The 27,525-nt window shown below is 38.4% G+C and overlaps 1 protein-coding gene across 2 annotated transcripts; it reads right to left on the bottom strand.

Annotated features, from left to right (window-relative positions):
- Window positions 1–704: 704 nt before the first annotated feature.
- RLIM (ring finger protein, LIM domain interacting) lies at window positions 705–26,220 on the bottom strand. 2 transcript variants are annotated; one of them, XM_046673014.1, is made up of 5 exons: window positions 26,027–26,220; window positions 24,086–24,149; window positions 10,030–10,222; window positions 9,003–9,086; window positions 705–7,685 (listed from the first exon to the last, which is right to left on the bottom strand). In XM_046673014.1, the coding sequence occupies exons 3-5, from the start codon at window positions 10,196–10,198 to the stop codon at window positions 6,088–6,090; spliced, it is 1,851 nt and encodes a 616-aa protein (XP_046528970.1). In that variant the 5' UTR covers window positions 10,199–10,222; window positions 24,086–24,149; window positions 26,027–26,220; the 3' UTR covers window positions 705–6,087. The 2 variants fall into 2 exon arrangements, with proteins under 2 accessions (XP_046528970.1, XP_046528971.1); XM_046673015.1 differs by lacking the exon at window positions 24,086–24,149.
- Between the last annotated feature and the right edge of the window lie 1,305 nt (window positions 26,221–27,525).

The raw sequence follows: 27,525 nt of genomic DNA, 5'->3' as shown, positions 1-27,525 counted from the left end.
AGGGGTGTTCTTGAGTTTCAAAGAATAGAATCATGAATGACACTAAGTAAAACTCTGGGAAGGTCATGAGGCGAAGAGTCGACCACACCAAAATTATCCCGAGGAACTGAGCTCCTATGCCAGTGATAGGGCTCTCCAGGCACCAGAGGAAATTAAACCGCAATAAAATTCACCACTGGCTAAACGAATAACAATACCAATGGGAAGTCTCATCCAGGTAACAGAATGTGATGACCTACTGAGAAACAAGGACATCTTAGTGGCTTAGGCAACATGGGTAAGAGGTTGGAGGTAGGGATGGAAGACGAATGCTGCATAAGCACACATGCACACCTAGACAAGCTTTTGTATTTATAGAGGTCAAGCAAGGGGAGTGGTCAAGGCAATGGCGAACATACAAGAAATAGCAAAGATGCAGCTACTCAAAATGTCATTTACATAAATCTTTCTAGGATTCTTGTATCAGAATATACTTTATAATCTTTTACCATTTGAAGATTGAGTCATTCAACTACACAACACAGAACAAAAGTTATATCTCATAAACCAGTACCTGCCCACACTCACAGCAGTGAGGGGAATCAGAATCAAGGTGGCACTGTAATTCCACTTGATTCTAAAAATCAAGTCTATTTGACATCGGTTTGAAGCAACAGAACCTTTATCAGATTTCCCCTATTAAAGAAAAACCCAAGGAGAGATGATCAAGCACAAATGATCACTTCATGCATTTTATTGATAGTCTATATTTTAAATCTGCAGTATGACATCTTACATAGGGAAAAAGCTTCTTCCTAAAAGATAACTATTAATAATCAAACCAGCTTTAATATGACTGACCTTTCAAGGTCTTGTTTTGCATTAAACAAGTTAATTTTTAGCAGGTGTAAAGCACTGTACAAAAAAAAGGAAACTGGGTACATTCTCAAAATTTAATACAGGGCTTCCCAACCAGGAGTCTGCCAGACAGATATTGGAGATGGGTGTTATGTTCAGGTTTAAATAGAAAGAAAATGAGAAACCAGATAAAGCAAGCCAACCAAATTCACTTCACTTTGTGCTCCTTTCCGCTTTTTTGAAAGTCTCTCCCAGAGGTCAGGAAGCCCTGGTATAACAATCACGGTAGCCTTTACAGAACATACATTTCTGTGCTTCATGTTCAAAGACATCAAGGCAGCCTTTGTTACCGTTCCCCCTCCAAATCCCTTCAGGTTCTCATAGGCTTCAGAAGGCTTTCCAAGATCGCTGCCCAGTTCTTTATATGAATCCAAGTAAACACCTAGACCAAAGTAGCTCTCTTCCTTGGAGAAGATAAAACAGGCACAGATACATAACCAGGCCAATTGCGTACCTACTCAACTTGATACCTAATCACATGGCCCTACATCTTTCAAAGCAGCACCAGGGACAAATGGAGCTATCAAGAAGTAAAACCCAAAGACCAGACAGTTAAAACACATACAAATCAATCAGTTAAAAGAATGTTAGCAGAGGGGCACTAAACAGAGTTAAGGCTGGACAGCTGGTTCAACCATACCTTGGTAGTGGAATAAATCTGCAAGATGACGAACTGATAAGAGGAACCCTGAAATAACTAGGCACAGTGGTATGATGGGGTTCACTTTCACTGAATGTCTTCAAGATATCTAAAACTCAATCCAAGTGACCATAAAGCAGCTTGTGAGTCTTTAGTGAACAAATCCTAATCAACAGATATTTAACTGTAATTTTATTTGAGTGTTGGAGGGTGTGCCTATTTCCTTCCAATTTGAATTAAAATACCCATATAGACATGAAAATAATCATAAAACTGATACAAACTGTTGTTATCCCTTGGGAGTTCCAATACCTCTATTCCACGCTGTATTTTAGATACAAAATGGAGTTACTTAAATCAAGTGAGATTACTCACTTGTTGGGAATATTACATAACATTTTAGAAACGTTCCAGTTATGAACTCAATTTCAGAATGCAAAAATTTTTAAAAGGCAGGTACTGAACCCATAGCTGTTTCTTAGTTGCTTATTAAAAATCTGATTTAAAAATAAGTGAAGTACTAGTTCCCCAGACCTTGCACTTTAACTTCCCAAATGAAGCACGTTATATTGACTTACAGTTTCAAATTGTTTTTTAGAAGCACACAATTTACTAGTTAATGAATTACAACACTGTTACTGAATTATTAGACATACTGAATAATTATACTATGCTTGGGGGAAAAAAATGCCTGACACTTTAACATGTGCCTTATCAATCTCTTGTATTACTAAGGTACAGAATACTTTAAAAAGTAGCAATCAGCATAGTCTTATAAGACAAGAAAAGAACAAAAGTGCCCTGCAAATGTGGCTTCTATGTACTTAATATTGGTAATACATTTAACAGGGAAACCAGTAAGATAAAACTTAAAAATTCAAATAAGGCAGATTACAAATATTTTTTGTTCACAAAAGAACAGAAAAAAGGGGGGGAGGGGGATAAAAATATCCTCCATGTTTAAAAGTATCAACCACCACCACAAGGTGCCACTGTATTCTACCAAGCTGTAGAAATGGCCTTTTAAGAGGCATTTTGCAACATTCACCTCCCTATCACATGGGTATTTTGGGAACTGAGTGAAAGTCATGGCTGATGCTTGACCCATTTCATGTTGTGGACATCTAGAGGGCAGGTGGTTAAATACAAAGCACATTAGGTGATAACCCTTCATAAATATAATTTGAGACACTAACACTAAGAGCGAATACTTGGCACGGAAAGGACATGTTTTCCCAGGGAAAAAAAAATTACTTGAGGTAACTATTATAGCCAACCAGTTTCCTAATCTTAAAGTTTGGATGAACTCCAATGACCATGTTTTTAAGAGATTATATATATAATCCTGGTGCTAAATGTTTGTTGTTGTTACTGTTAACTGTACAATTGATCATTACCTACACTCCAACACTAATGTGAACACTTTTCTCAATTCCCACCTCCATTAACCATTACCACCACTGAGGTATAACTAATGTGTTGTTTTTAGAGCAAATATTCCAAATTAACAACATGGCTCATCTTCTAGTGTTGCTACAGATAAAGTCTGCAAACTTTAAATCTAACTTCTTCAATTTTGTTTTTAGTACTAATAAATCTCAATCTAGTCAGCTGCTTGGAGTTAAACAACATACCGCCTCAAACGTTTCAGACTAGTAAGTAAGTTATTTTAAATATCTGAAATATTCAAGGAAATTCCGTTTTAGTACTTTCCCCTATGCTTTGAACAATGTAATCTCCCAACATTGTTTTTTATTGTTCCTATTACTGCATGAAGTTCAAACTAGGTCTTCAAGACAGAACCTTTCTGTAATAAGAAAAAAAAGTGCAAAGATACAAAATGAAATGTAAAGTCTTTTGCAAGAAAATGCTCCCTCAAGGGAACAAGTGTTTGGATGCTGGTGGGAAAAATGGTTTTTGTTCTCCATCGTACATCTGACACCTAGAAATGACCTTGTCTTCAATGTCCACAACACTAGTAAGTATATATCAGTCATGGACCTTGCAAAATACAAAAAAATTAAGTAGCAAATTCCACGAAAATATGTGAACCCATTCTACACAATCCAATGGTAATTAATGAGTGCAATTGAAAAAGGTGTCCACATGCACATGTCCAATATGTGCATTCTACTAAAGGCTAAAAACTTAAAATTCTATTTCCAGTGTTTATGAATAGCTTCAATATCTACATTCATAATCAGCATTCTGCATGAGTTACCTCTTTAATACTTCACAAATGAGTAATACATCTTGGGAGGTTAGGAAGGTATTCGTTGTCAATAACTTTCTTTTATGCTTAGAATGTGCTGCAGTTGTTTTTAAACTATTTAAAATGAACACCCCTATAATAGGGACATTTTATACCAAGAGGAAAATGGGTTTGTTTTTAGCCAATCAGGACTACCCTGCAGATCTGAAAACCGTAGATTATACCCTTAGTAAAGGAGACAAGGAGGCTCACAAATATAAAGGGAATTCTGACTTTTACATGGACAATTTTTTAAAAAGATAAAATGTATTACATAAGCGCCATAAACAGTAAAATTTGCTTATATTAAAAAAAAAATAAGTGAAGCTTTGTTTGGACATTATTTCCTTGCAAGAGCAGTACATATCCTTAGTAAACAACTACCATATTTACAAGTTAATTTCCTTGATACTTAGGTAGGATTGAAAGCCAGAGGAAAACATGAAAGAATGAGCTTTGAAATAATCTTTACAGCTAAGTTGATAACAGTTAAGGTAGCCAGATAATTCCTAAAGCAGACTTGTTCATTTTGTAGAGGATCTGACTATGCCTGGGTAGTTAGCTCACTTCGTTAAAGGCCAAAGATGTGTTCAATTCCTCTTTGGGCCCATTAGCTTTTCCCAGGAAAATAAACAGTCCCCCACAGTCAGACTAATCCTAACCCCAACCGGCCTCAAAAGACAAACTGGGCGAGGGTACTGGGGTTCTTCACAAACCTATTCTTACTACTAAGGAAACAACATAAAGTGCATGTCCCATAGATCGTGAGCCAGCAGTCTCATCTTCAAATATGGGCAACACACTTACAATTTGAATCTCAAATAACCCAACACAACTCACGTTCAACAAAGGACAAAAACCCCTTAATTTTTCAACTGATCTTTAAATGTGAGGTGTTAGGTTTGTGTTAGAGAGATAGTAATGAAATATTAACAAGTGTGCACTGGTACCTTAAATGACTAATCTCGAAAACAATGCAAATTCGAGACTTTCCTATTAGTACACACATCTGTACCAACCTCAATTCTTATGCTAGAAGTGGTTTATAGTCTCTTTCCTCTGCCTTTTTTTTTTGAGGAGCAGACTTGTAAAAACATCACTTGATGTAACTTGTGCTAGGTAGTAGTGGTTTGTTTTTCTTAAACCAAAGCTCTGCCAGATTTGCCGATCTACCTCATCTGCTCAAGTAGAACACCGTGTCAAGGATCTCACCGTACGAAACCAGTTCACGTCTGGATGATCACTGTCTTCGCGGAAAGTTTAAATTCTTCAGAGCAGTTTTCTTTACTCCTCCATCTTTCATTTCCTGCCTAAATCCAAGTTAAAATACACAATTCCCGTTGGTCTTCACTGCAGTTCAGTTCTGCACTCTGTCCTTTCTTTTGCACGTCACAGTAGCTGTTCACATACATTAAATATTAGAGATATGTTCTGCTCTTGACACCTACACACTTACAAAAGCAGCTTTGTACTTTGTTTGGTGTGTTTTTTACTATGTTGGCTCACAAAAAGCAGTTTTTCATTTCTAAGCATGGTACTTTACAATTTTTAATGCATTAATACAACAGTGCATTGGAAAAGTACTGAGCCTCTACAAAATAGCTTTACATTTTTAAACAAATGAATGTGATTTTTTCACTTACACAAGCATAGGCTTTTTTTTTTAATATTTCCACAAGATAAATATCTCAATTAAACTATAAGCTCACTCTACAGTGTGCCACAGTGATGGGCTTAGGAGACAGTTATACACTTAGAAGATCCTAACCTTAGTGTTATTTACACTGACATGTCCAATATCACCTCGTCTGAAAGGTGAACGAATGATATTCAGCATGAAGCTGAATTTGTGCCAACTAATAACTGGGAATGGTAGAGCTTTAAGCAATCACTTAAGAAATATGTACTGTAACTTAGTCTAAACTGGGAATTTCCTTCGCCCGTCTCTCCTACGGCGTGGGAAACTTTAAAGATCAACATGAAACAGATAAGAGCCATCGCTAAGGCAGATCTTTCAAGATAACAAAGGAGAAACTGACAAGTGTATATGATAACTTATCAGTAATATCAATTACTGGTACTAAAATCAGATTTTTATGTCCTAAAACATTGCTTTTGAAATATTTCCTTTTATTCTGGAACAGAAATTGGAGAAAGGACAGTGATTCATTCAGAAAGCAATGACTCAACTCAGGTTGCTACTTTACATTTAAGCACCACTCAAAAAGTGGACATAAAGCAAGTGATTCCTGTTTGCCCATCACTATATCAGCTACATAGCTGAGAGTTCAGACCTTAATTACACAACGCTTTCTCTGTTACCAGAAGCTAAGACTGCTCTGCGACAAATAGGACAAGTAGAATTCTCGGATAGCCACCGATCGATGCAGTGGACATGGTACTCATGGGAGCAAGGGAGCTTACGAAGTTTGTTTCCTTCTGTATATTCTGTAATGCAAACACTACAGGTTTTTAATGCATCGTTTTCACCAAAACTTCTCATTGCCAAGTTGTCAATCTGTTCTTTGGTGAGTCCTCTAGGTTGGTCATCATCATCCTCATTTAAGAGGAAAAACTGAGCCAGACTAAGGAAGGGCAAAGAGCCACTTTCATCAAATGTTACTGGGGCCCTGTGTCGACCCTCTCGCCTGGCACCTGCTGAGCCTGATGATGAGCTTCCTTCATTACTGCCTTCAAACACCTCTGAGCTAGTCTCTGAACTTTCACCACTGGAACTGGAACTAGGACTGGAACTGGAACTAGAATTGGAACTGGAACTGGAACCAGAACTGCTACCACCACCAGAACCCCCTCTTCCATTCCGTGACTCTGCCCTTTCCATATTTCGACTTGAGACTGAGCCACCAGGCTCTGAATCACTATCACTGTACATAAAGTAGCTTAACTCACCAAAACCCGTCATTATCTGCCTTAACATGGTCTGAATTGCAACAGATGTAGTCTCACTTAAACCAGTATTTAAGATTCTACGAATCGGAATTCTGATGGTACTGACATAGGTTCTCACGCCTGCCCGCTCAGAGCGTGAAAACGTACGCCTAAAACCTCCTCGTTCACTTTCATAAGTGACGGTGTTGTTCGGCGTCTGAGATCTTGACCGAGTTCTGCTAGCTATGCTATCTCTCTGCCGATATTCTCCAGGACGAACTCTTCTTACTTGAAGATCAAGGACTATGGTTGGAGGTCTCTGTCCTGATCCTGTAGATTCACCACTGCCAGCTGTGTCTGAGGAACCCGTTCCTTGTGAGGCATTTCTTGTTCCAGAAGCTGCAAAAAGACCTCTACTTAGCAAGTCAGGTCCACTTATTTGCTGTCTCAATGTCACATGGTGCCGGGTTCTAGAACTTCCCTCAGTCTCATTTACCAAAGGATGCTCAAAAGTCTGAGATGAGATACTATGATGAGATCTTCGTGGAATTTCACTCATTGGATGGAGAGGTGACCTACTTCTTTCAGCTCTCGCTCGGGTTCTCCGATGGTCTGGGCTCCTGCTTCTTGCCCTTCTCTGACCTCTGGTAGGTGCTACTTCTGTTAATGCTTCAGTTGAATTTCGTTCTGATCTAGATGGCCTTGCAGGTGCTGATTCAGATTGTGCATTTTCTACTTGCCTTTGGCTGTTGTTGTCCATATTTTCTCCACTAGAACGCCTTGCAGATGGCTCATTTTCGTTCTCTGGATTTTGGCTCCCATTATTACGGTTAACATTGATCTCTAAACTGAATCTGAAATCACCACTGTTTGGATTAGTCCGGCTCACTGCCCTCCAAGATTGGTTTCCTCTTTGCCCACTTCTTGTTGTATTTCCAGTTTGTCTGACAGAGTTAAGCCAGTCTATTATAGAGTCACCATTAGACACATCATCTGAAGAGTCTCCACCTGTTTTAAAAAAAAAAAGGGAGGGGAGAGGAAGAAAAAGGAACTACTAAAATTAGGACAATCACATAGTAGTGCTCTGAAACTCTGTACTAGAAAAAATTAACAAGGACTCAATAGATTTCACATTTATGGATTTTTTTAACTATACTGCATAAATTTGCAAGCGAAGGCAGGAAAGTTTCAACTTCACTGTGAAAGAGCAAGCTCATCTTAGAGAAATTTAGAGAATTTTTTTAAAGGGAATCTGGAGGAAGTCTATTTCCAGTACTTTATCATATACAGAAGACTAGCGTACGACTGTGGACTGTCACAAGACGACATTTTCTCAGCCCACTGTCAAAACACTAATGTAAGCAAAGAAGGTAAACACCAATTAAGGTACAAGGCTAGTATTTTAGTTCAAATTACATTTCTGTCAAATTTTCATTAGTCTACAACATTTCTTCTAGTCTCTTGACTTAAATGCCTTTGATTATACACGATGTTTTAAAATATAAGACTGCTAAAGCCAACTGCAAAAATGTAAACAAAGTTTAAGGTTTAAAAGTATTTGAATACTTCTTCATGTTACCAAGATTTTAAATTAACAAGAAACTGGAGATCAAACCAAATGAATAGTCTGAATCTAGCATAGTACATATAATGACTCGTTCAAGAACCAAACTGTTGTCACAGCCTCTTAGGTTAGAGCGTCAGATTCCCCACTCCACATTGGGAGAGAAACACCAGACGTGAGGTAAGAGCAGGATTTCTCAACAGTGGCACTATTTACATTTTGAGCCAGGTAATTCTTTGCTGTGGGGGCTGCACATTTTAGGATGTTAGGATGTTTACCAGCATCCCTGATCTCCACTCACTAGATGCCAGTGGCAAACCCCCAGTTGTGACAGCCAAAAATGTCTCCAGACATTGCCAATGTGACCTAGGGGGCAAAATTATACCCCGTTGAGAACCACCAGGTTAAAGAATACAGCATTTCTTTCTGCTGGTGAGGAACTCACATGTTTCTAAAGAAGGAATAATTCATTAAGTAGGAGGAAATTTCAATGGAGATAGAAAATCAAGAAAAAAAAAATCACATTTAAATAGGCCATTTCTCACTATGTCCTAATTAACACAAACAAACCAAAGGTGAAACAGGAAAAAACCATGTTGACATTCTCATCAAATATCAAGAAAATGCCAGTTCTCTTTTTATGAGCAGTTACTTAGCACTAAATTAATTTGTGCCATTTCTGGTAATCTTTGGCTGACATTTACTGTTATGAAGTTCCTTATCCATTCCATCCTCTACCCACTCCCCAAAGCAAAATATACCTCTATTTTCATCTGAATTTTGTGGTGGAGGGCCCTCTTTAATTTGTTGTAGTCTTCTCAGCAACTCTTCCTCAGTACTTTCACCTGAAAATAGTTTAAAAATGTTTGCCAAATCACAAATAAAAACCAATGACTCTTACCCATCCGAGATGAAAACCAAGGAGTGAGTAGAAACCTAGGTAAAATTCACTTCTTCAGGAGCATGACATTACAGCTTACATTTATACAAGTTTCTTTCCACTTTACTAAATGCTTTTTCATACGATATCTCATTCTTTAAAACCGCAACACTGAGAGGTAGATATTATTAGCTGCATTTTAAAAAAAGGAAACTGAAACTAAATGAGAGACTCACGTGCTAATAAGTGGCAGGACCAGAAATGCCAACTTAGGCATTCTGATTCAAGTCTGGTACTGTTGGCTCAAAATGCGCTCCCTCTCATTAGAGTCATGCCAACTGACACCTTACCTTTTAAAATTTAAGCAATCGCTCAAAGCTTAGTAGAATTAAACAGAAATATGGAAGAAAGGGGAATAACGATTTTTAACTAGGATCAAATGGACCTAATCAGGCAAAAGAGAAGAACCTAGAACAAAGTTCTAAATAACTGACAATTTTACCCAAGGCTAGCTCTGGAGGACTATGATTGGGACATATTCAGGGAATCAGGTGACAAAACAGATTAAGTCTATCCTAGATACTAAAGTTCCCAATAGCTCTTCCACACGCAGACTCATGTCTAGTAAGTTAAATAAAGCTAACAACAAAAAGATCACTTAGTTCCACTCTTTTCAATTCAGCTCACTATAAATTCACAAAATAATTCATAACTAAAAAAACCTGATATAGGATAATTCCAAATATGAGTGAACAGAATCAGGTAACAAGCACAGCAGTAAATGTCATTCTATACCCCTTGTAGTAAAATCATACTTCATAATGGCTAAAGAAACATTTTTAAAACAGGTTAATTTTTAGAAGACCAGCAATTTACATATATAAAGCCTTAAACTACACAACGCATACCTGGGGTGCCTAGCAAATTGTTATCCCTCATAAGCCTATAATCTTCTTCACTCAGGTTATTTACAAATTGATAGAAAGCTTCTTCCCGATCCAATCGGTCCATCTGACTTCTGCGCTGTGCTGCAGACTGATCACCACTTCCTTTATCGTTAGAATCTGAGCTTTCCATCTTGATGAACAAGTGGAAAATTATCTAAAAGGAGAAAGGAGATCAACTTTGAAAACAGAAATCAGTATGTATGCTACAGAACAGTTTTAATTATGTGAAAATCCAGAATGCAGGTTGAGACATGGATTTTAAGACCTCGAACGAATAAAATTTCATAACAGAAAAACTCCTGAAAAGCACTGTTATACAGGAAAAGACTAGGTCAGGGGTTGGCAAACTATGGCCCACGGGCCAAATTTAGCCCTGGTGCCTAGTTTTTTTCTCCTTGAGATGTAAGATTGGTTTTCCACTTTTAAAGGGTTTTAAAAAAAAGAGAGACTATTTTGTGATGTGTGAAAATTACATGAAATTCCAATTTCAGTGTTCATCAAGTTTTATTGGAATACAGTCATATACACTCAGTTACACATTATCTATGGCTACTTTTGTGCTTTAGTGGCAGAGCTGAGTAGTTGTGACAGAGATCAGATGTGGCACTCTCACTGCTTTGCACCGGTGATCTGTGCACTATAAGTTGCAGTGATGTAATTATAACTTGACAGCATTTCAAGTGCCAAGCATACTGTGACATTTTTTCAAATTACCAGTGCACTCATCATGTCAAATGAAGAGAAAGTGGACTTCAAATGTCACCCTTAAAGGCACAGTCGAGTATGGATTGTTATCAGACTAGATGGCAAAGATTGTGTTTATTATGCAATGACACTATAACTGTGCTAAAGTAATAAAATATACATCGATATTATCAGACTAAGCACTCACAAAATACTCCCAATTCACAGGAAAGCTACAGTCCAAAGAATTAGAAAGTTCACAACAAAATATCTCATCACAAGATATTTTTTTCACAAAAATAAAAAACAACGCTTCAATCAAAGTTAAGTTTCCAAACAGCTCATTTGTCGGCTAAGCAAGGAAAGCTGTTTATGAATGGTGAGTTAGTTAAACTGTTTGATTGCAGACGCAAAAGAAACGTGTCCAGAGAAAATAAACTTAAGATTATTAGCCTCTATTGCTCAAAAAGTTGAGGATACCGGGACATGTCAATAATCAATTGAAAAGCAAGGCAGCAAATGATTGTGATGGTTTTCCTTGGCTCTTGATGAGTTGACAAATGCAACTGAGACTATTCAGTTGTTTATTCAAGGAGTCATATGTTGATTATTCAAGTTTGAACTAACTACAGAAGTAGCCTCTAGGAATAGTCTGCATGGAACAACTATAGGTGATAAGAGTTTCAAAGAAGTTGAGAAAACTCTAATTCAGCACAACCTGAAGTGGAATCTGCTAAGATGTGTTACAACTGAAATGCTGGTAAAAATGTGTGTTGAGTAGAAAAAGACCTAGTGGGGAACATTTACAAAGCTTGTGAAAACGTACGGTGTTTAAAATCTATGGTTATTCATTGTATTATTCATCAGCAAGCAGTATGCAGAAAATATCTGATCTATCATATTACTGAACCAGCAGTATCAATGGTGACCTTCACTACTGTGGACTTAACTATCATCAGTTCTGTGAATTTTTGTCAGAAACAGAAGCTAAATATCCTGATTTGCTCTACCACTTGTGCTCATTTTGATGGCTTAGCATTGGTAAAGTTTTATTGTGATTGTTGTACCCAGGTGCAAAACTGAAATTTCTTCTGAATGAGAGCCACCCTCAATTACTATTACCAAACAATGAATGGATCAGGAAATTAGCTTTTGCTGCACACTTCATATCTCTTAATGAATTCAACCTAAAATTACAAGGCAAAACACTGCTTATATGCAAAACTTACACTGCAGCAGTCATTTCAACAACAACTAACATGAGAATCACAATGCCAAGTTGCTTTATACACTTCTTGTGCTATCAAAGAAATGAGAGCTCCATTCCCATAGAAATTTGTAGGAGATATATTTTCTGAGCATAAATTACAGTTCCAGAAGTATTTTTTGGAACTCAACGTAAGTACAAAGGAAATTCCCTTATTTCAAAATCCATTTAGCTGTTCAACTGAGGAGCTTCCACCTAACCTTCAACTGGAAGCGATAACTCTGCAGTGTAATGGTACACTAACAAGTAAATATCAAGAGAAGAATCTAACAGAATCCCTTATTATATGTCTTCTAAGGTATGAATATGCTTCATTAAAATTATATGCTTGTGGACTGATTAGACAGCAATACGCGTATGTGTGAAAAGACATTTTCAAAGGTGAAATATGGAAAATCTCATTTCAAGTCAGTAACACTAGATGAACATCTACAAATCGTTTTGATAAGAAATACGCTTAGCCTCAATTAAGCAAAATGTTATCCCCCCCAAAAGAATGCCATTCTTCTCATTAGCATACCTACATTATCAAACATTGTACTCAATTATTATTACTACATTTTGAGTTTTATCAACAAAAACTTTGTGGAAATTTGGCTTCTCTCTTTTTATATAAATAAGTATATAATATCCCCAATTTTGCTTTTTGATCAGCAAAGCAAAAATAATATTTACTATTTGGCCTTTACATAAAAGGTTTGCCAACCCCTGCTCTAGATAGCACATAAAACTAGCCAAAAATTCTTAATTATTATTCATTACTTGTACAGACATAGGAAATTACTATATTGGCAGATTTCCTAATACTCTCAAATTAACCATTCTAACGAAAAACAATAGTAGTAAATAAGAGAAGACTCCAAACAAAAAATTTCATCCTCTAATTCTTTTCCTTCCAACCCCAGATGGACCCTATTTAAGTTCGCATTGACAAAATAAAAGTTAATTCCATGAACACATGAAAATCTGATTTGTGGAAGAGGTATAAACTATATTGGTATTAAGATTTAATCCCACACACAACATGTGAAGTTATTTGGATGTTCACAAGTCAAAACTAAAGAGAAAAACAAAAACATACCCTCTTTCGGACATAAAAAAGAAAGAAGCCTCTCTACCTGTCTGCTGAACCTAAACAAATGTTAGTTTAGACATGGGCACATCTGGATCTCCTTTCTTTTATTTACATCATTATTTAAACAAATAAGAGGAGCACATCAAGGAAGGGGAAGGAGACCTCGATAGTTTTGGAAAGAGTTTCCTAATCTCATAACTAAGATTCCTTAACTTTGGTAAAACCAAACTAGAGAAATTTCTGAAAGATGGTGTTTTTATAATAACTTGAAACTTTAAGACTAGAAATCAACAGCTTAAATAAAACACTCATAAAAGTTACACGGGCCAAGTAATGAAAAAAACAAACAAAAGGAAGCCAAATTTTTCCAAATGTAGCCAAGTAATACAATTTGGTATTAGTAATAGCAAGCAGCTAATTTTAAAAAAATACAGAAAAGCACACAGGAAAAAGAAACTTTGGCCACAATTCCTCAAACCAAAGACAACCACTAGTAACATTTGACTAATATTTTAAACGATAATAACAGTTAAGCTAATAAAGCTAACATTATGAACATTAATAAAGTTAAGACAAAGTCTACTTGTGAAGGATCAGTAAATATTTCTGAAAATAATTTATAAAAAGTACAACTCTGGGGGCCGGCCCGGTGGCGCAGTGGTTAAGGTCACACATTCCGCTTCTCGGCGGCCCGGGGTTCACCGCTTCGGATCCCGGGTGTGGACATGGCGCCGCCTGGCAAGCCATGCTGTGGTAGGCATTCCATATATAAAGCAGAGGAAGAAGGGTACAGATGTTAGCTCAGGGCCAGGCTTCCTCAGCAAAAAGAAGAGGACTGGCAGTAGTTAGCTCAGGGCTAATCTTCCTCAAAAAACAAAAAATACAACTTTGTAGGCTTGACAGGCTTTAAAAATATAAATCTTTCAAGGAAGGCAAAACGTCTGATAAGCTCTGACATTTAAGGACATGAACCAAAGATAACAGAAAACTCACATACCAAGGACTGTTACAAGAATGGCACAAAGTCTTAAGAATAGCACCAGGGAGGTTAAAGCTCATAAGGAATAGAAATTCGCAAAAATACGGGGAAGATTATTTTTTTAAGTCTTTGAAAAACAGAATCTGAAACAAGAAAGGGGTCTTGTACTGAATGTGTGGGGGAGTTGGCATATTAACAGAAAATGGAAGGTAGAGGCACTCAACTTCTATTTTGTTTCTATTTTATTCAACAAGGAGGATAATCACCTTCCAACTGCAAATAGTGGAAAAAACAAACTTCTCAAAGAGTGAATCAAGAGCCAAAACTGCAAAACTTGTAATAATAATCTTTGAGAAATCTAGACAACAGGAGAGATGCAAGAATACTAGACTCAAAAATGATCTAACCTTCAGGGCCGGCCCCATGACCGAGTGGTTAAGATCATGCGCTCTGCTTTGGTGGCCCAGGGTTTTGCCAGTTCAGATCCTGGGCACGGATATAGCACTGCTCACCAAGCCATGCTGAGGGAGTGTCTCACAACCAGAAGGACCTACAACTAGAATATACAACTGTGTACTGGGGGGCTTTGGGGGGAAGATAGAAGAAGAAGAAGAAAAAAAGAAGACTGGCAAGAGCTCAGGTGCCAATCTTAAAAAAAAAAAATCTTCAAAAAAAGTGAAGTCTATAAACTATATAGCACAGAAAAATCTGACAATAAACCTAGGGAAAAATATCAGATATATTGCATACATGTAGAAGAAAATATGTTCACCAGAAGTGGGGTTCCCTGCCAAATCAGCCTCATTTGCTTTATATAGGTATGGTTGTCAGCCCTGGTTTGCTCATTACAATCACCTGGGGGAGCTTTCCCTGGGATTGGCCAGAAAGTGATAGTTTAAAAATTCCACGGGTAATTCTGTAGTGTAGTCAGGGTTAAGAACCTCTTTGACAGGGACATCAGGATAATACTGCTTGTATGTTCGTCTTAGTTTCTGTACAGAACCTGAGAAGGTTTCTCATCCTATCGTTATGAAGAAATGTGGCCTAGAGCAGTGCTTCTCAAACTTCAGTGTACAAATGAATCACCTGGAAATCTTGCTAAAATACAGATCCAGATTCAGCAGGTTGGGGGTGAGGCCTAAGAGCCTACATTTTAAATAAGCCTCCAAGTGATGCTGATGCTGCTGATCTTAGAATCACAGCTTGAGTAGCAAGGAGCTTGATGACAATACAGTTGAATAGATTTACCGTTGTCAAACACCACCCTCAAAGGTTACGGAGCAATGTTAACTTGCAAACAGCCCTGTGTTTAGAATTTTAAAAAGGACCATGTCAAAGACACGCTAAGCAAATCTATAGACAACTCAAAGCTGGGAGTTAGTAATGAAGATGTATATGATAAATAATACTCTGAATTCTCAGTGGACTGTGAGGATGAGCTGAAATCAACAAAAATGATGGTAAATTTGCTACCTTGAACACCTTATTAAGGGTTATCAAACTAAAATAACCCAAAGTAGGAGTACAGAGTAGGGGAAAAACCTGTCTTGGAAGTTCACATGAAGAAGACCTCAAGTTTTTAGCAAACAAAAGCTCAATGAAAAGCCTGTTTGGGGGGCCAGCCCCGTGGCCGAGTGGTTAAGTTCACGTGCTTCCCTTCGGCGGCCCAGGGTTTCACCGGGTCAGATCCTGGGAGCAAACATGGCACCGCTTGTCAGGTCATGCTGAGGCGGGGTCCCACATAGCACAACCAGAGGCACTCACGACTAGAATATCCAGCTATATACTGGGGGGCTTTGGGGAGAAGAATAAAAAAAGGAGATTGGCAACAGTTATTAGCTCAGGTGCCAATCTTTAAAAAAAAAAAAAAAGGCCTGTTCGACCCACCTACTAAGGAACCTATCAGAATCACACGTTGCTTTCATAGACCAGTGTTCAAATTAACAGTCCCACTGCAACCTGCTGTTCAGACTGTATGTGGAGTTTTTGAAACATTTTAAATACCACCAAATGGACACTGTTGTGTTTCAAACACAACAAAGTATCTAGAGTGAACAAGATGGTGAGAAGCCAGGGAACATCACAAAAGAAATAACTGAATCACCTGGAGCTGTCCAGCCTGAAGACAAGACTAAATATGGGCTACAGGGTCAAACCAGGGCCAAAAGTGAAGAAGGCCAAGTGAAAGGGCCAAAATGTGAAGAAACATGTGAAGCAGACAATTCTTCCTTTTAATGCAACAGTTTAACGAGTAAAATTGTCCAAAAGTGGAGATGTAGCCAGCCTCTTGAAGCAAGCAAACTACCCATCTTGAGAAATATTCAAGCAGAGGCTGGATATTAAAAAGGGGATTCCTTATTACGTGGGAGTTTGAACAGACTGATTTCAAAAGACCTTTTGGACCAACATGTCAGTAAGGATGGATAAGTCTCTTGGTTTTCTATTCCGGGCGTAGGGTCATATTAAGCTACATATTTCAGTGACACAATTTTGTTGTAACATTTTCAAGACCAATCCACTTATGTTGCCTCATCCTCGCCCTCCAACACACCTTGTGCTTTTACTACCTTCACAATTCTACTAATGCTGTTCCCTCCTCAGGCCCTTCTCAGTCTCTCCCCATTTCACTCACTCTTCAAGGTTCAATGAAATCTTACTTCCTAAGTTTTTACTGACTATCTCAGCTAGCAATTTTTTCATCCACCTCTGCTCACAGCATTTGTCTGTGCCACTAGAGTGGCACTTCCTGCCTTACATGGTCTTATATTTTTGAAATATTAATTTTATTAATCTATCTTATTTACCCAAGATAACCAAAATATTTCAACATGTTAACAACATGAAAAAATCAGTGAGATGTTTTACACTTTTTTAAATAGTAAGTCACCAAAATTTGGTGTGTATTTCACCCTTATAGCACATCTCAAGTTGGATGCTTTCAATGGTTAAGAGTGAAATGTAGTCCTACCAGAACAACAAAGTTGTGTTTAATGGAAAAATATTTTACACTGCTTCAGTTTTAAAATTAAAGAAAATTAAAAGTTCAATTCCACAGCTACACTAGCAACATACCAAGTGTCCAGAAGCCACGTGGGCTTAGCGGCCACCATATCAGCAGCTTTAAAGAATTTCTAAGGTAGAGAAATTCCACATATGGAAAGAGCTTCAAAGTGTTCCCAATACATTGTCCATGCTCTATAAACCCACTATTTATCCATTCCCCTTTATGTTTTTCAAAAGTAAAATAAAATAAGGTTGAATACTCTACCAATACACATGGGATAGATGATTCTTTCCTACGTTCACCAATCTTCAAGATTCACTCTTGGCCTTTTATAATTTTTATCATTTCCTAGACGGGGACTAGAGACAAAACGTTATACATCTATTCAAAACCCTCCCAACACTGTGATTTTAGAGATTATTGAATGCTAAACAGCACATGCCTTATGAGCTTATAGTTTATTCCATTCAAGAGGGATTTTCATTTTGGTTTTATTTTTCAATTCAAAATTTTAACGAGACACACTCACAAAGCAACATGTAAACAAATCCAAATCACTATTACTTCCATGATACCATGCTGTTCTCCTTTCCCCCTACCCTCGCATACACACGCCAGAGAAAATCAAGGAAAATATTTTCCCCACATGACATCCCTGCAACACACTTATTTTTTATTTCAAAATTGCAACCAAACTGGCAAGGCTTCATTAAACAGAATACACGATACTGTTGCTAAGGAATAGGTTTCCATTAAAGAAGCAGTTTGTTTCTTGTAGTTGATTAGGGGACAGAGAGAGAAAAATCTGATTTGCTTCCCTACTTTTGCCCAAAGCCTCCATTCTTTCTGCCTTATTCTGCATATCCCCTGGGCTGGGAGTGGGGTCAAGAGATTTCGGCACTGGCAAGACACCTCTATCCTCCAGGGACATTAAGGGGTGAGCTGTGGCTGTGACACCTGCAGAGGTCCCCTGGACTAGAAGTAATTACATTTTGAAAGAAAAGGAAATTCTGAATGTAAGCAATGCCCTCAAATGCTTTGCAAAATAATCTTACTCACACATACCCAATGAGCTTGGTCTCATTTTAAGCAGTCCCTTCTCTACCTAAGTGGCATAAAATGAAAAAATATAATAAATCTAAACTAAAGTTCAGCCCCTGGTAGATGTAACGTCACTACTGTTTGGTAAGTGAAAATGAACCTTTTAAAGGTAGAGCATGCCAAAAAGCTCAGGAGACCACAGTCCACATGATCAAATATAGATCTCGCTCCATTTTGGTATGAAAATATTAGTGAAGAATTATGTTAGCAAAATGGCTCTCTAGATTCTACTCTATGGTGAACAACGTTGTGGTACACTTCCAGTTTAACCAGTAAGAGGAAAAGAGAACCTCCATACAGCCCTGGACTCCTATCATCATAGAAGAGAGGCTCTGAAATTTATTTATTTAGTTATGTTACTCTCAGTTATAATATTCATGGGCATAAATCAGAAATTTTGCATTGAGCACACGATTAGCACTAGCCACTTTTAAATTGAAATATTCCTATGAAATGCTTACCACTCAAACAACTTAAGAGACCACGACTGTTCCTAAACCACTTGAATCTCTCTCTTCCCAGTTATAAGCAATGCCCACTACCCCGTATTTATGCAGCCCTTTACCTATATTTCATTTAATCCTTGCAACAATCCTGTGAAGTAGGAATCACCACCTCTATTTTACAGATAAGAAACAGAAGCACAGAGAAAGGAAGTGATTTACCAAAGGCCATGTGGCTAGTAAGTGGGAAAAGCCAGTAATTAAACCCAGGTCCCTTGATTCCAAATCCAGTCAACTTTTCACTAAATGGACAACTGCCTCCAAATATATACCAAGACTACAGACTTTAAAATACAGTCCTTCAATTTCAATAGGCACGCCTGAAGTATTTAACCTCACTACGAGCTCTTTCATACCATGTTCTCTCCTGGTATGAAAACTTCCAAAATGACAAAACACCTTTTGTAAGCAGTACGAACCCAGCAGGACTTATTTTTAAATAAGTCAACTTTTAGTATTTTTGTTTTAAATACAGTTGTCCCTTGGATAAGCAGATATTTTATTAACCTTATTTCTTTCAGAGTACTGTGTGCCAATATATCCAAATCCATTTCTGGAAACAAGCAGCCAAATTAGAAATTTTGCCCAGTCGTTTCAAAAACTACTGGTTTGGTCAATGAATGTGTGACTGTGTCAGGAAAATTTAATTCTGGGGAGGAAAAGCCAGCAAGAAAACCAAACCTGAGATTTCTGTAATTAAGAAATTTAAAACAGATTCTTACTCGCCTTGAGAATTTTAAAGCATTGTTAGTGATCTCCTTTTCTCCTATAGTCATTATCATATATTAATATAAATTATGCAGATTACTATGGTTCTGACCACTGCTAAAAGTATTTAATTCTAATACACGTACACTAATCTTTAAAAAGTGTAATCTTGTTATGATATTAGGGCAAAAAGTCACTTAAAACATATTGTTTGGTACTAATGGGTCAGGAGACCTGGTGCTAAGTATAAGCACACATGTAATATATTCAGTGGACACACTGCATCACACATAGTACCCAATTAAGGAGACTTAAGGCACCAAAATATATTGTTAACAAAACAACACTTTACAAAAAAATTCTGAAATTCAAGTGTTTGCATGAGTATCAATTTAAAAATAAGCCATGTCTAGTAAGTTTGGAAGAAATAAACTTTTTAAAAACAAAAAGGTATGGTGGGAGTGAGGAATCAAGGTAACCTAATAACCAACAACTAAAGACTCTTGAGCATTTTCACCTTTCACGTGTGCTCATACAAGCTCCAAACTTAACAGTGCTCTGAAGCAGAAAATGCCAATTAAAAAACAATCATAGGTATCAACATAAAAATGTGTCATACTGAAAAACGAAGAGCAAGCATCACTGTTTGCAACAGAGCATCATTAAGAACCTCATAGACGGCCGGCCCCGTGGCCGAATGGTTAAGTTCTCACGCTCCGCTGTGGCGGCCCAGGGTTTCGCTAGTTCAGATCCTGGGCGCAGACATGGCACCGCTCATCAGGCCATGCTGACGCAGAGTCCCACATACCACAACTAGAAGGACCCACAACTAAAAATACACAGCTATGTACCAGTGGGCTTTGGGGAGAAAAATGAAAAATGAAATCTTAAAAAAAAAGAACCTTATAGAGTAGATGAGAATTAATAACATGCAATTCTTGTCAATGAAGAAAATGTTAGCTCAGTAATATCACCAAAATGAAAAATATTTAATGCTGTTAAAAAAAGTCAAATCGCAAAGAACTGCTGAATTTGAGGTCAGGAGGTAAAGTACCATTGTATATGCAGTTATCAAGTGTTGAGAATTCTTCATATATTAAATGTTTAATTAAAGTTTTATGACATTTGTAACAGATAACTAAAAGGTTGATAACTACCAGATAGTTTTTATTCTATGAGCAGCAGGGTGGAATTCAGCTCTGTGAAAAGGAAAAAATAGGAGATAGTGGGGGTTCTAGTGTTGGCTGTAACATTATCTAGCTATGTAAATTTGGCCAATTCATCCAAGCTCTTATGCCTCAGGATCTCCATCAATAGTAGAGTATCGGATCAAACTATCTACAAGGTACCTTCCAGTTCTATAAATCTGTGACTATGAATAACATATAACCCAGGTCACATTACAGTACTAAGTCAGAAAAATAAAACTTATGAAACAACAGGAATAACTAGGATATAAATTTAGAAGCTGTGCTTTTCCCACTGCCATTTCACCCATGCACCTGTCTTCCCCATTTTGTGCCCATCTTTCTTTTTGCAAAGAAATGTAAAGTATTCCTCTTTAAAAAAACAGGGCAAGGCTGATGTTCCACTACCTTTATTTACTGCATGATACCTCTCCTCACGCAAATTGTTGATTATTTCCAATACTGGGCTGTCAGAGCATGCTACCAAGGCCTCCACCGCTGCTGATACCACTATAAGCAGTACAAGGTTATCGAATATTATCTGCATCGCAATGGTAGCGCAGCCTTGCTTATATTCTTCTATCTTTACCACTTGAAAAAGATAGCAGAAAAAAACCAAAAGGATTCAGAAAGGTCCCTCATGTGTCTTATCTCTTGGCAGGAAGTCTACTGACTTGCAGCTCACAAACAATTCTGATGACTACACCCTCTCAAACAGTTAAATTGAAAGAGTAATAAGAACGTCAACAATCAAAGGACAGAGACCAAGACAAATGCTGCCAATTCACAGGATCAAGTTAGTGAAAAAAGGAAACCACTGTCGTGACATTTCAACTCACTCAAGTACTTCAGACAGTGAATTTAATCTTCGATTACCCATTTCATGTTCTTTTATTAGCAGGCCACGCCACTAAATTAGAATTTGGTCTTATCTACACGAACTCAATTCTAACTTGCTTCTCATTATTCCCAAGTAGTCAAAAAACGACTCAGAAACCCAAAAGGTTCATATGTCTATTTAAAAAAAAAGTTATTAATGTAAAATCACTGATTACTGGCAATTCTGGTGTTAATCAGTAAATAAAGCACTATTTTTAAGGACATAAGTTTTCCATCAAAAATTAACTTTTTATAAAAGAGTGAAGCTAATTTCTAAAATTAAAATCACTTGACCAAAAAAGAAAATATTATCTATACTAATGACTGTTCTATTATTTGAGGAAAACAATTTTGTGTTACAGAATCAAACATGCTGACAATGGTGCTTTCTGAACGAGTGTTCCTACATAGAAATGATGACAGAAGTGACCATATATCCCCACTTTGTCCAGAAGAGTAGTAGTCTACACCTGTTGTCCTGTAGTAATTACTAATATGGCCCTTTTTAACTCTCAAAAGTGTCCAAGTTTGGATAAATTATATGGTTACCTTAGATGTAAGTGACACTAATGGGAACTTTGGTCAACAAAAAAATGAACATTGTCAATAAGAGTTAACTCGTTTCTTCCTACAGTCAAGTGGAAAGCAAGAGGAAAGAGCTGTTTTCCATTCCAGAAAAAATTAAAAACATTAAACACAAATATCATTAAACACAGGTTAAAAAATTAAACAGAACCTATACTTGTGAAATTATTTCAAGAGGTCCATGAATCTACATAATTACCATGCACTGTCTACAGATATCTGTCTCACACATATGTAGATGCTGTTATGACTAACGAAATTAAAAATCGCGGATTGGAGCACTAAAATATGAGAAAATCTACAACAAAAAATATAAACTAAGTATTTCAGGAGCAAAATCACAAGTTCATAAATACATTCTCAAATTCTTCAAAATTGCCAAGACTTCTATGTCTAAAAAATACCTCAATTGATGAAAGAAAAACTGAACTGCTTGATTATCTGGGAAACTTCCATGTTCAAGGTTGAGAAAAAAACGATGGAAAAAACCAGACACAGAAGTATTACTGCTTTCTTAAACTGGTTATCAAAATGTCAAGGGATTATATAAACTGGATATTTTTTTAAATCAATGGGCCATAAGGTTTTGGAAAGCTTCGTGTTACAAAGAAATGTTAAGGAACTGGATTTACAAAAGAAAAACCTGTCCCAGCCCTAGGCAGTGGCCCCAAATTCTAGCACCTCATTGGTCTGCGTTTGACAGAGGACTTTTCACTTTCTAATTCGTTATCCACTCTATGGTACATCAAGGGAAGAGGATGCTGGTGAGTGATTTGCTCTATCACAATCCCCTAGGGCTGTGGAAAAAGTAGTAGACATATTATAATTCCATAAATGCAGACGCTCCAATTGACTTGGCTTATTTAAGGCCTCCCTACATGGTCAGTGACCTCAAAGAATATATCCCACCAGCCTAACATCTCTAGATATCATTTCATTATTAAGCTATTTCTCAAAAGCATTTCTGATTTTAAATTAAGTTTATCAAATTATATCACAACGAGTAACAGCTGAAGAAGGAACCGTGACAGACAAAAAAAGGGGAGGGGGTAATTGCTAAAGAAGTCTCACCTGCTTCATAAAGCAGCTTTCCTTTAAGTTAACAAAAGTTTCTGATGCAACAAAACCTATAGATTTTTTAACTCCATCTTTCATTTTCTTTGCATTTCCGATCTAACAGGAGAGCAATTAAGTCTAGAGGCATAAAAGTGTAGTGACTTCAGCATCAGACAGACCTGGGTTAAAATGGGGGCTCTACCACTTATTAGCTATTTAATTGAGGACAAACTACTCAACCCTTTCTCTGTAAGAGAGTTAACATCTTCATGAAGCTTTGCTGTGAGGATTACAAGAGCAGGCATGTGACGCACAGGATCTAGCACATAAGCATTCAATACAAGTTAGTTACCAATTTAGGCTAACTACCCATCCCAGTTTGCCTGGGACAATCCAGGTGTGTACCTATTCTCCAGGCATAATTATTAATAAGGTCCCTTTTGCTCTTAAAAGCATCCCGGCTAGGGCAGTGAATTGTGTGGTTACCTTAACAATGATGATGATGATGAAAGGAGTGAATATCAATTAGAGTTATATATCAATTATGATTGATTGGATCTTGAAGGAAAAAAATCAAACACCACACAAAAAAATCTAAGACTATATTCCTGTAAGATATTCTACTGATATTTCACTCAGTTATTCAATGAACATTTAACAGCTGTTTATTTATACCCATCCCATTCCAAAATGATTTAAGGCAGCAAATTTCTATCTTGTTCTGTTTTATACAGGTACTGGTAAACTTCAGACATTATTTTAAAAGAGGAAAATTCACAGATAAAGAACTAGTGAGTTCCAGCTGTTCAGAAACACTACTGTTTAAACTGCCAGTGAAAAATACCCATTCTCATCAGGAAGATTGCCCAACACCAACTAACATATATCAAATAAGCCCATCCAATTATAGGGCCTGCAAAACGAATAAATATTTTTAAACATGCATTCTACACATAAATCATCAGGAGACGCAACAAAAAATAAATTACCTGACTGTTATGACATAGTATTGTAATACAATAAACTGGATTTTAGTTTTCTTCACTCTCTGCTCTAGAAAAAAAAAGAATCCATTATTCTTTCTCTTTTATAAGATAGACATTTTCTTTGAAACAGACACATCCTACAAAAATACACATCCTATATATTTTAGTTACACACACACACACACACACACACACACACCCCATAACCCAACCTAATTCAATATTGTATCAGGATGTTCGGGGAGATTGAGAAGGTCAAAGGGAACCAGGAATCTTATATGTTAGATGTAAGATTTCCTTTAAAGGCTGAGAGCCAATCTACTTTTTAACATAAGCCTGCTTAAAATAGGCTTTTCTTTATCCAACCAGTAATTATTTTCAGATTCTGATAGTTTCTTTTAAGGACTTATTTGGCACATTACATTGGCCTAAGGCAGGAGCTTAATTTATGAAAGATCATCAGGACATCTTAGGCTAAAGAATGAAACATTTCTCAGTGAGAGAAGTGTCCTAAAATCGTATTTTAAGAAGTGTTTAGATTGGTCTTCCTGGGTACTTTATTTTTACAATTCAGAAAACTGATGTTGGGGGGGCTATAACTGAGCCCGCCTGCTCTCAAGTCACCCAGGACGGACACAATGTATCTGATGAGGTGATGAGTAGTTATTTTGTCTTTAGTTACAAAGAGTCAAAGAAATGATTAGTAGTAGTACGTTTATTTCTTCCTCCCTTCAATCATCCAAAGCCACCGCAGTTAATTCTGATTCAGGAAATGCGGGCTCCTTATTTCCAGAAAAAAATTATTGTGGGGCTTTGCAAATGGTAGATGACAACCTGATATAAACGCTTCCTCTTGCCCCAAAACTAAAGAATGACCTAAATAACAAGCCTGCTAGGCCTCAGATTCCCGGACTAACCTGTGGAATAAGTATGGTGAAACTGTCTAGGGAAGGAACGTGGCTGTCTCCTCCATCTTGAAATTAATCAGCATAAGGGAAAAAGGGACTGAGTATTCAGGAAGCAGAAGCCCAACCGGTTAATACTAGTTACTAAAGCTACGGCGTACGTGGCAGGTACCGCCCGCAGAAGCGGAGACCCTTAGGCTTTTTTTCTGAGGGGGGAAGGGTTGGGTCGTTGGCCGATTGAACGGAAATTAACTTGAAATCATTTGGCCCAATTCCCATCCTTACCCAAGAAAAACAACAAACATGCAACGGCTTTTCCCTCCCTTTTGCTGGTGGGGGTGGGGGTGGGGGTGGGGGGGGGGGGGGGGTGGGGGGGGGTCCTTGCAGTGATATCTGGCAAAGGATACGCCAGGGTTATTCAAGCAAGGGAGTAAACCACATTTGCCTCAGATCCTCAGGGAAGATGTCATCGTGGCCCCAGGGGGCGCCTAATTGATAGTGCCCTGCAGAAGGGCTGAAAATGGGGTTTTGCAAATCCTGGGAAATCTAAAGGCCCAAGAGTTCCTAGCATCTAACTTAGAGCAGCCTGATTTTCCTCCCTCTTTTCCCAAACCCAAGCCCGCCATGTAAAAGCAGGGGAACGAGGGAAGCCTCCAGAGAACGGGGAGAAAAACCTGAGACGATCAAAGATTCTCACGCCTGAGGCCAAGACTCGAAAATCGCCTCCCCCAAATTCTTAGGGCTCTGGAGGGCCCCAGCTGCGGCTCGCGCGGCCACGGAAAGGAAGTACTACCCACCTCCTTCCCCTTCTTCAAAGAGCTTGTCGACTATACACCCAACTAAAATGGCAGCGGCGACTACGCCACGGAGTCCCCCGCAGCAACCGGCGCCTGGGGTCCGGAGGCGGCGCTGAGGCGGCGCTGAGCCTCCGCCACGACGCGCCACTCGGGCCATTTTGAGAGAACGCGGCAGCCGTGGCTCCGCTGTCTTCCTCTCGCTCTCCATCCATTTCTCAGAGGATTCCCAAGGCTTCACTTACTCGGTTTTAGTGTCGGGATCCGACTCGGTCGGTTCGGCCGCCGCCGCCTGGGCTCCTGCACGCCTCCCCTGCTGCCACTTTCAAGCCCGCCTCCGATGAGTCGCTGGTTGAGACCCGCCTCTAGCCCAGCGCCTGCTCGGAGACGTTGCTCAGGCAGCCATTATCTTCCCCATTGTTACCAAGCAGCGACAGGAAACGACTGCCCACAACAGGAAGTGATGATGCCGCGTCCCGGCCCCGCAGCCCCACTCCCAGCCTATTAGCCAATCCCAGGCGATTCCTCGAAAAGGCTCGGCGGGAGGAGGAGGGGGACAGCCGACGACGCGTCAGGCGGGCGGCGGTCTGGAAAAGGAAAGCTGCTGGGACGCCCACCATGTGACAGGCCCCACCCTCCTTCGCCATTTTGAATTGTGGCGAGAAATTCGCGTTTTGAGAATTGTGGGAACCTTAGCTTTCCCATTTTGAAAGTGAAGGACGTCACTGTCTGACTGCTTGAAGCCTTTTTTAGAGAGTGAGAAATGCGATATTGCTCTAACCTGACATCCAGTCACACAAGTAATCCAGACCAATTCATACAGCATCCTACCTTTTATTCAACCTATATTTATTAAGCGCCAACTGTATGTCAAGCGCTCTTGTAGATGTTAGGGGTACAGCGGAAATTAAAACAGACCAAAATCCCAGTTCTCGTGGATCTTTACATTCTACTTGGGGGAGAAACTATTTACTATATATATACAATATTACTATATATAGAGAGATACATATATATTACATATTTTATGTATATATATAATTTGCAATTATATGTATATAATTTGCGGTAAATGGGAGACAAAACGGGGGTAAGGGGCGGTGGGAGACTGCCCAGTGAGGGCAAACGGGAATTGCAATTTTAAAGCGGTCAGAGATGGGCTAAGACGGTAACTCTGAAATACTTGGAAAGCGGCAGTGATTGTGGGAAAATCTGATAACGTTGGAATTTGTGAAAGGGCGGTTAAGGAAGGGCTTTCTTAGATGGTAAGGCCTGAAGGAAGCTAGGGAAGGAGCCACACACCATCCAACTCCCGTGTTCACAGTTAAAGAAAAACAGCCTGACCCAAGTTTTTAGGGTGTTTCTGTGTTTCTTTTTCCGGTTTTCTGTGTTTTCAGGTAACACTCCACCTACACTGGCTTTCTTACTATTCTTCCAACAAACCAAACTTGTTCCCACCTCTACAACTTTACATAGACTGGAATACTTTACTTCCATATTTTTGCTCTCATCATCCAAGCCGCTTCTCAATTAGCATCTCCCCACAGAGGACTTACCTAACCACCCTGTCTAAAATAACGTCTTCCTCATCCCCTTACCTGCTTAATTTTCTTTAAAGCACTTAATCTGAAAGTATATTTGTTTACCCTACTCCTTAAGAGCAGTAAACCTCTTTGCTTTGTTCACTGTTATATCCCCAGCAAGCTCACAATAGGCCGTCAAATATTTTTTGAGAGAACCTCCC

This window comes from Equus quagga, chromosome 10 (genome assembly GCF_021613505.1).
Source record: "Equus quagga isolate Etosha38 chromosome 10, UCLA_HA_Equagga_1.0, whole genome shotgun sequence".
Classification (NCBI taxonomy): Eukaryota; Metazoa; Chordata; class Mammalia; order Perissodactyla; family Equidae; genus Equus; species Equus quagga.
This window is presented reverse-complemented; position numbering and strand designations above follow the sequence as displayed.

What these genes read in the sequence shown, in the direction of transcription:
- RLIM (XM_046673014.1), bottom strand. Translation starts at nt 10,198, where the DNA reads ATGGAAAGCTCAGATTCTAACGATAAAGGAAGTGGTGATCAGTCTGCA. An exon ending in CAATTTGCTAGGCACCCCAG is followed by an intron (nt 9,087 to 10,029) that starts GTATGCGTTGTG and finishes AACTATTTTCAG; the next exon opens with GTGAAAGTACTGAGGAAGAG. An exon ending in AAATTCAGATGAAAATAGAG is followed by an intron (nt 7,686 to 9,002) that starts GTATATTTTGCT and finishes TTTTTAAAACAG; the next exon opens with GTGGAGACTCTTCAGATGAT.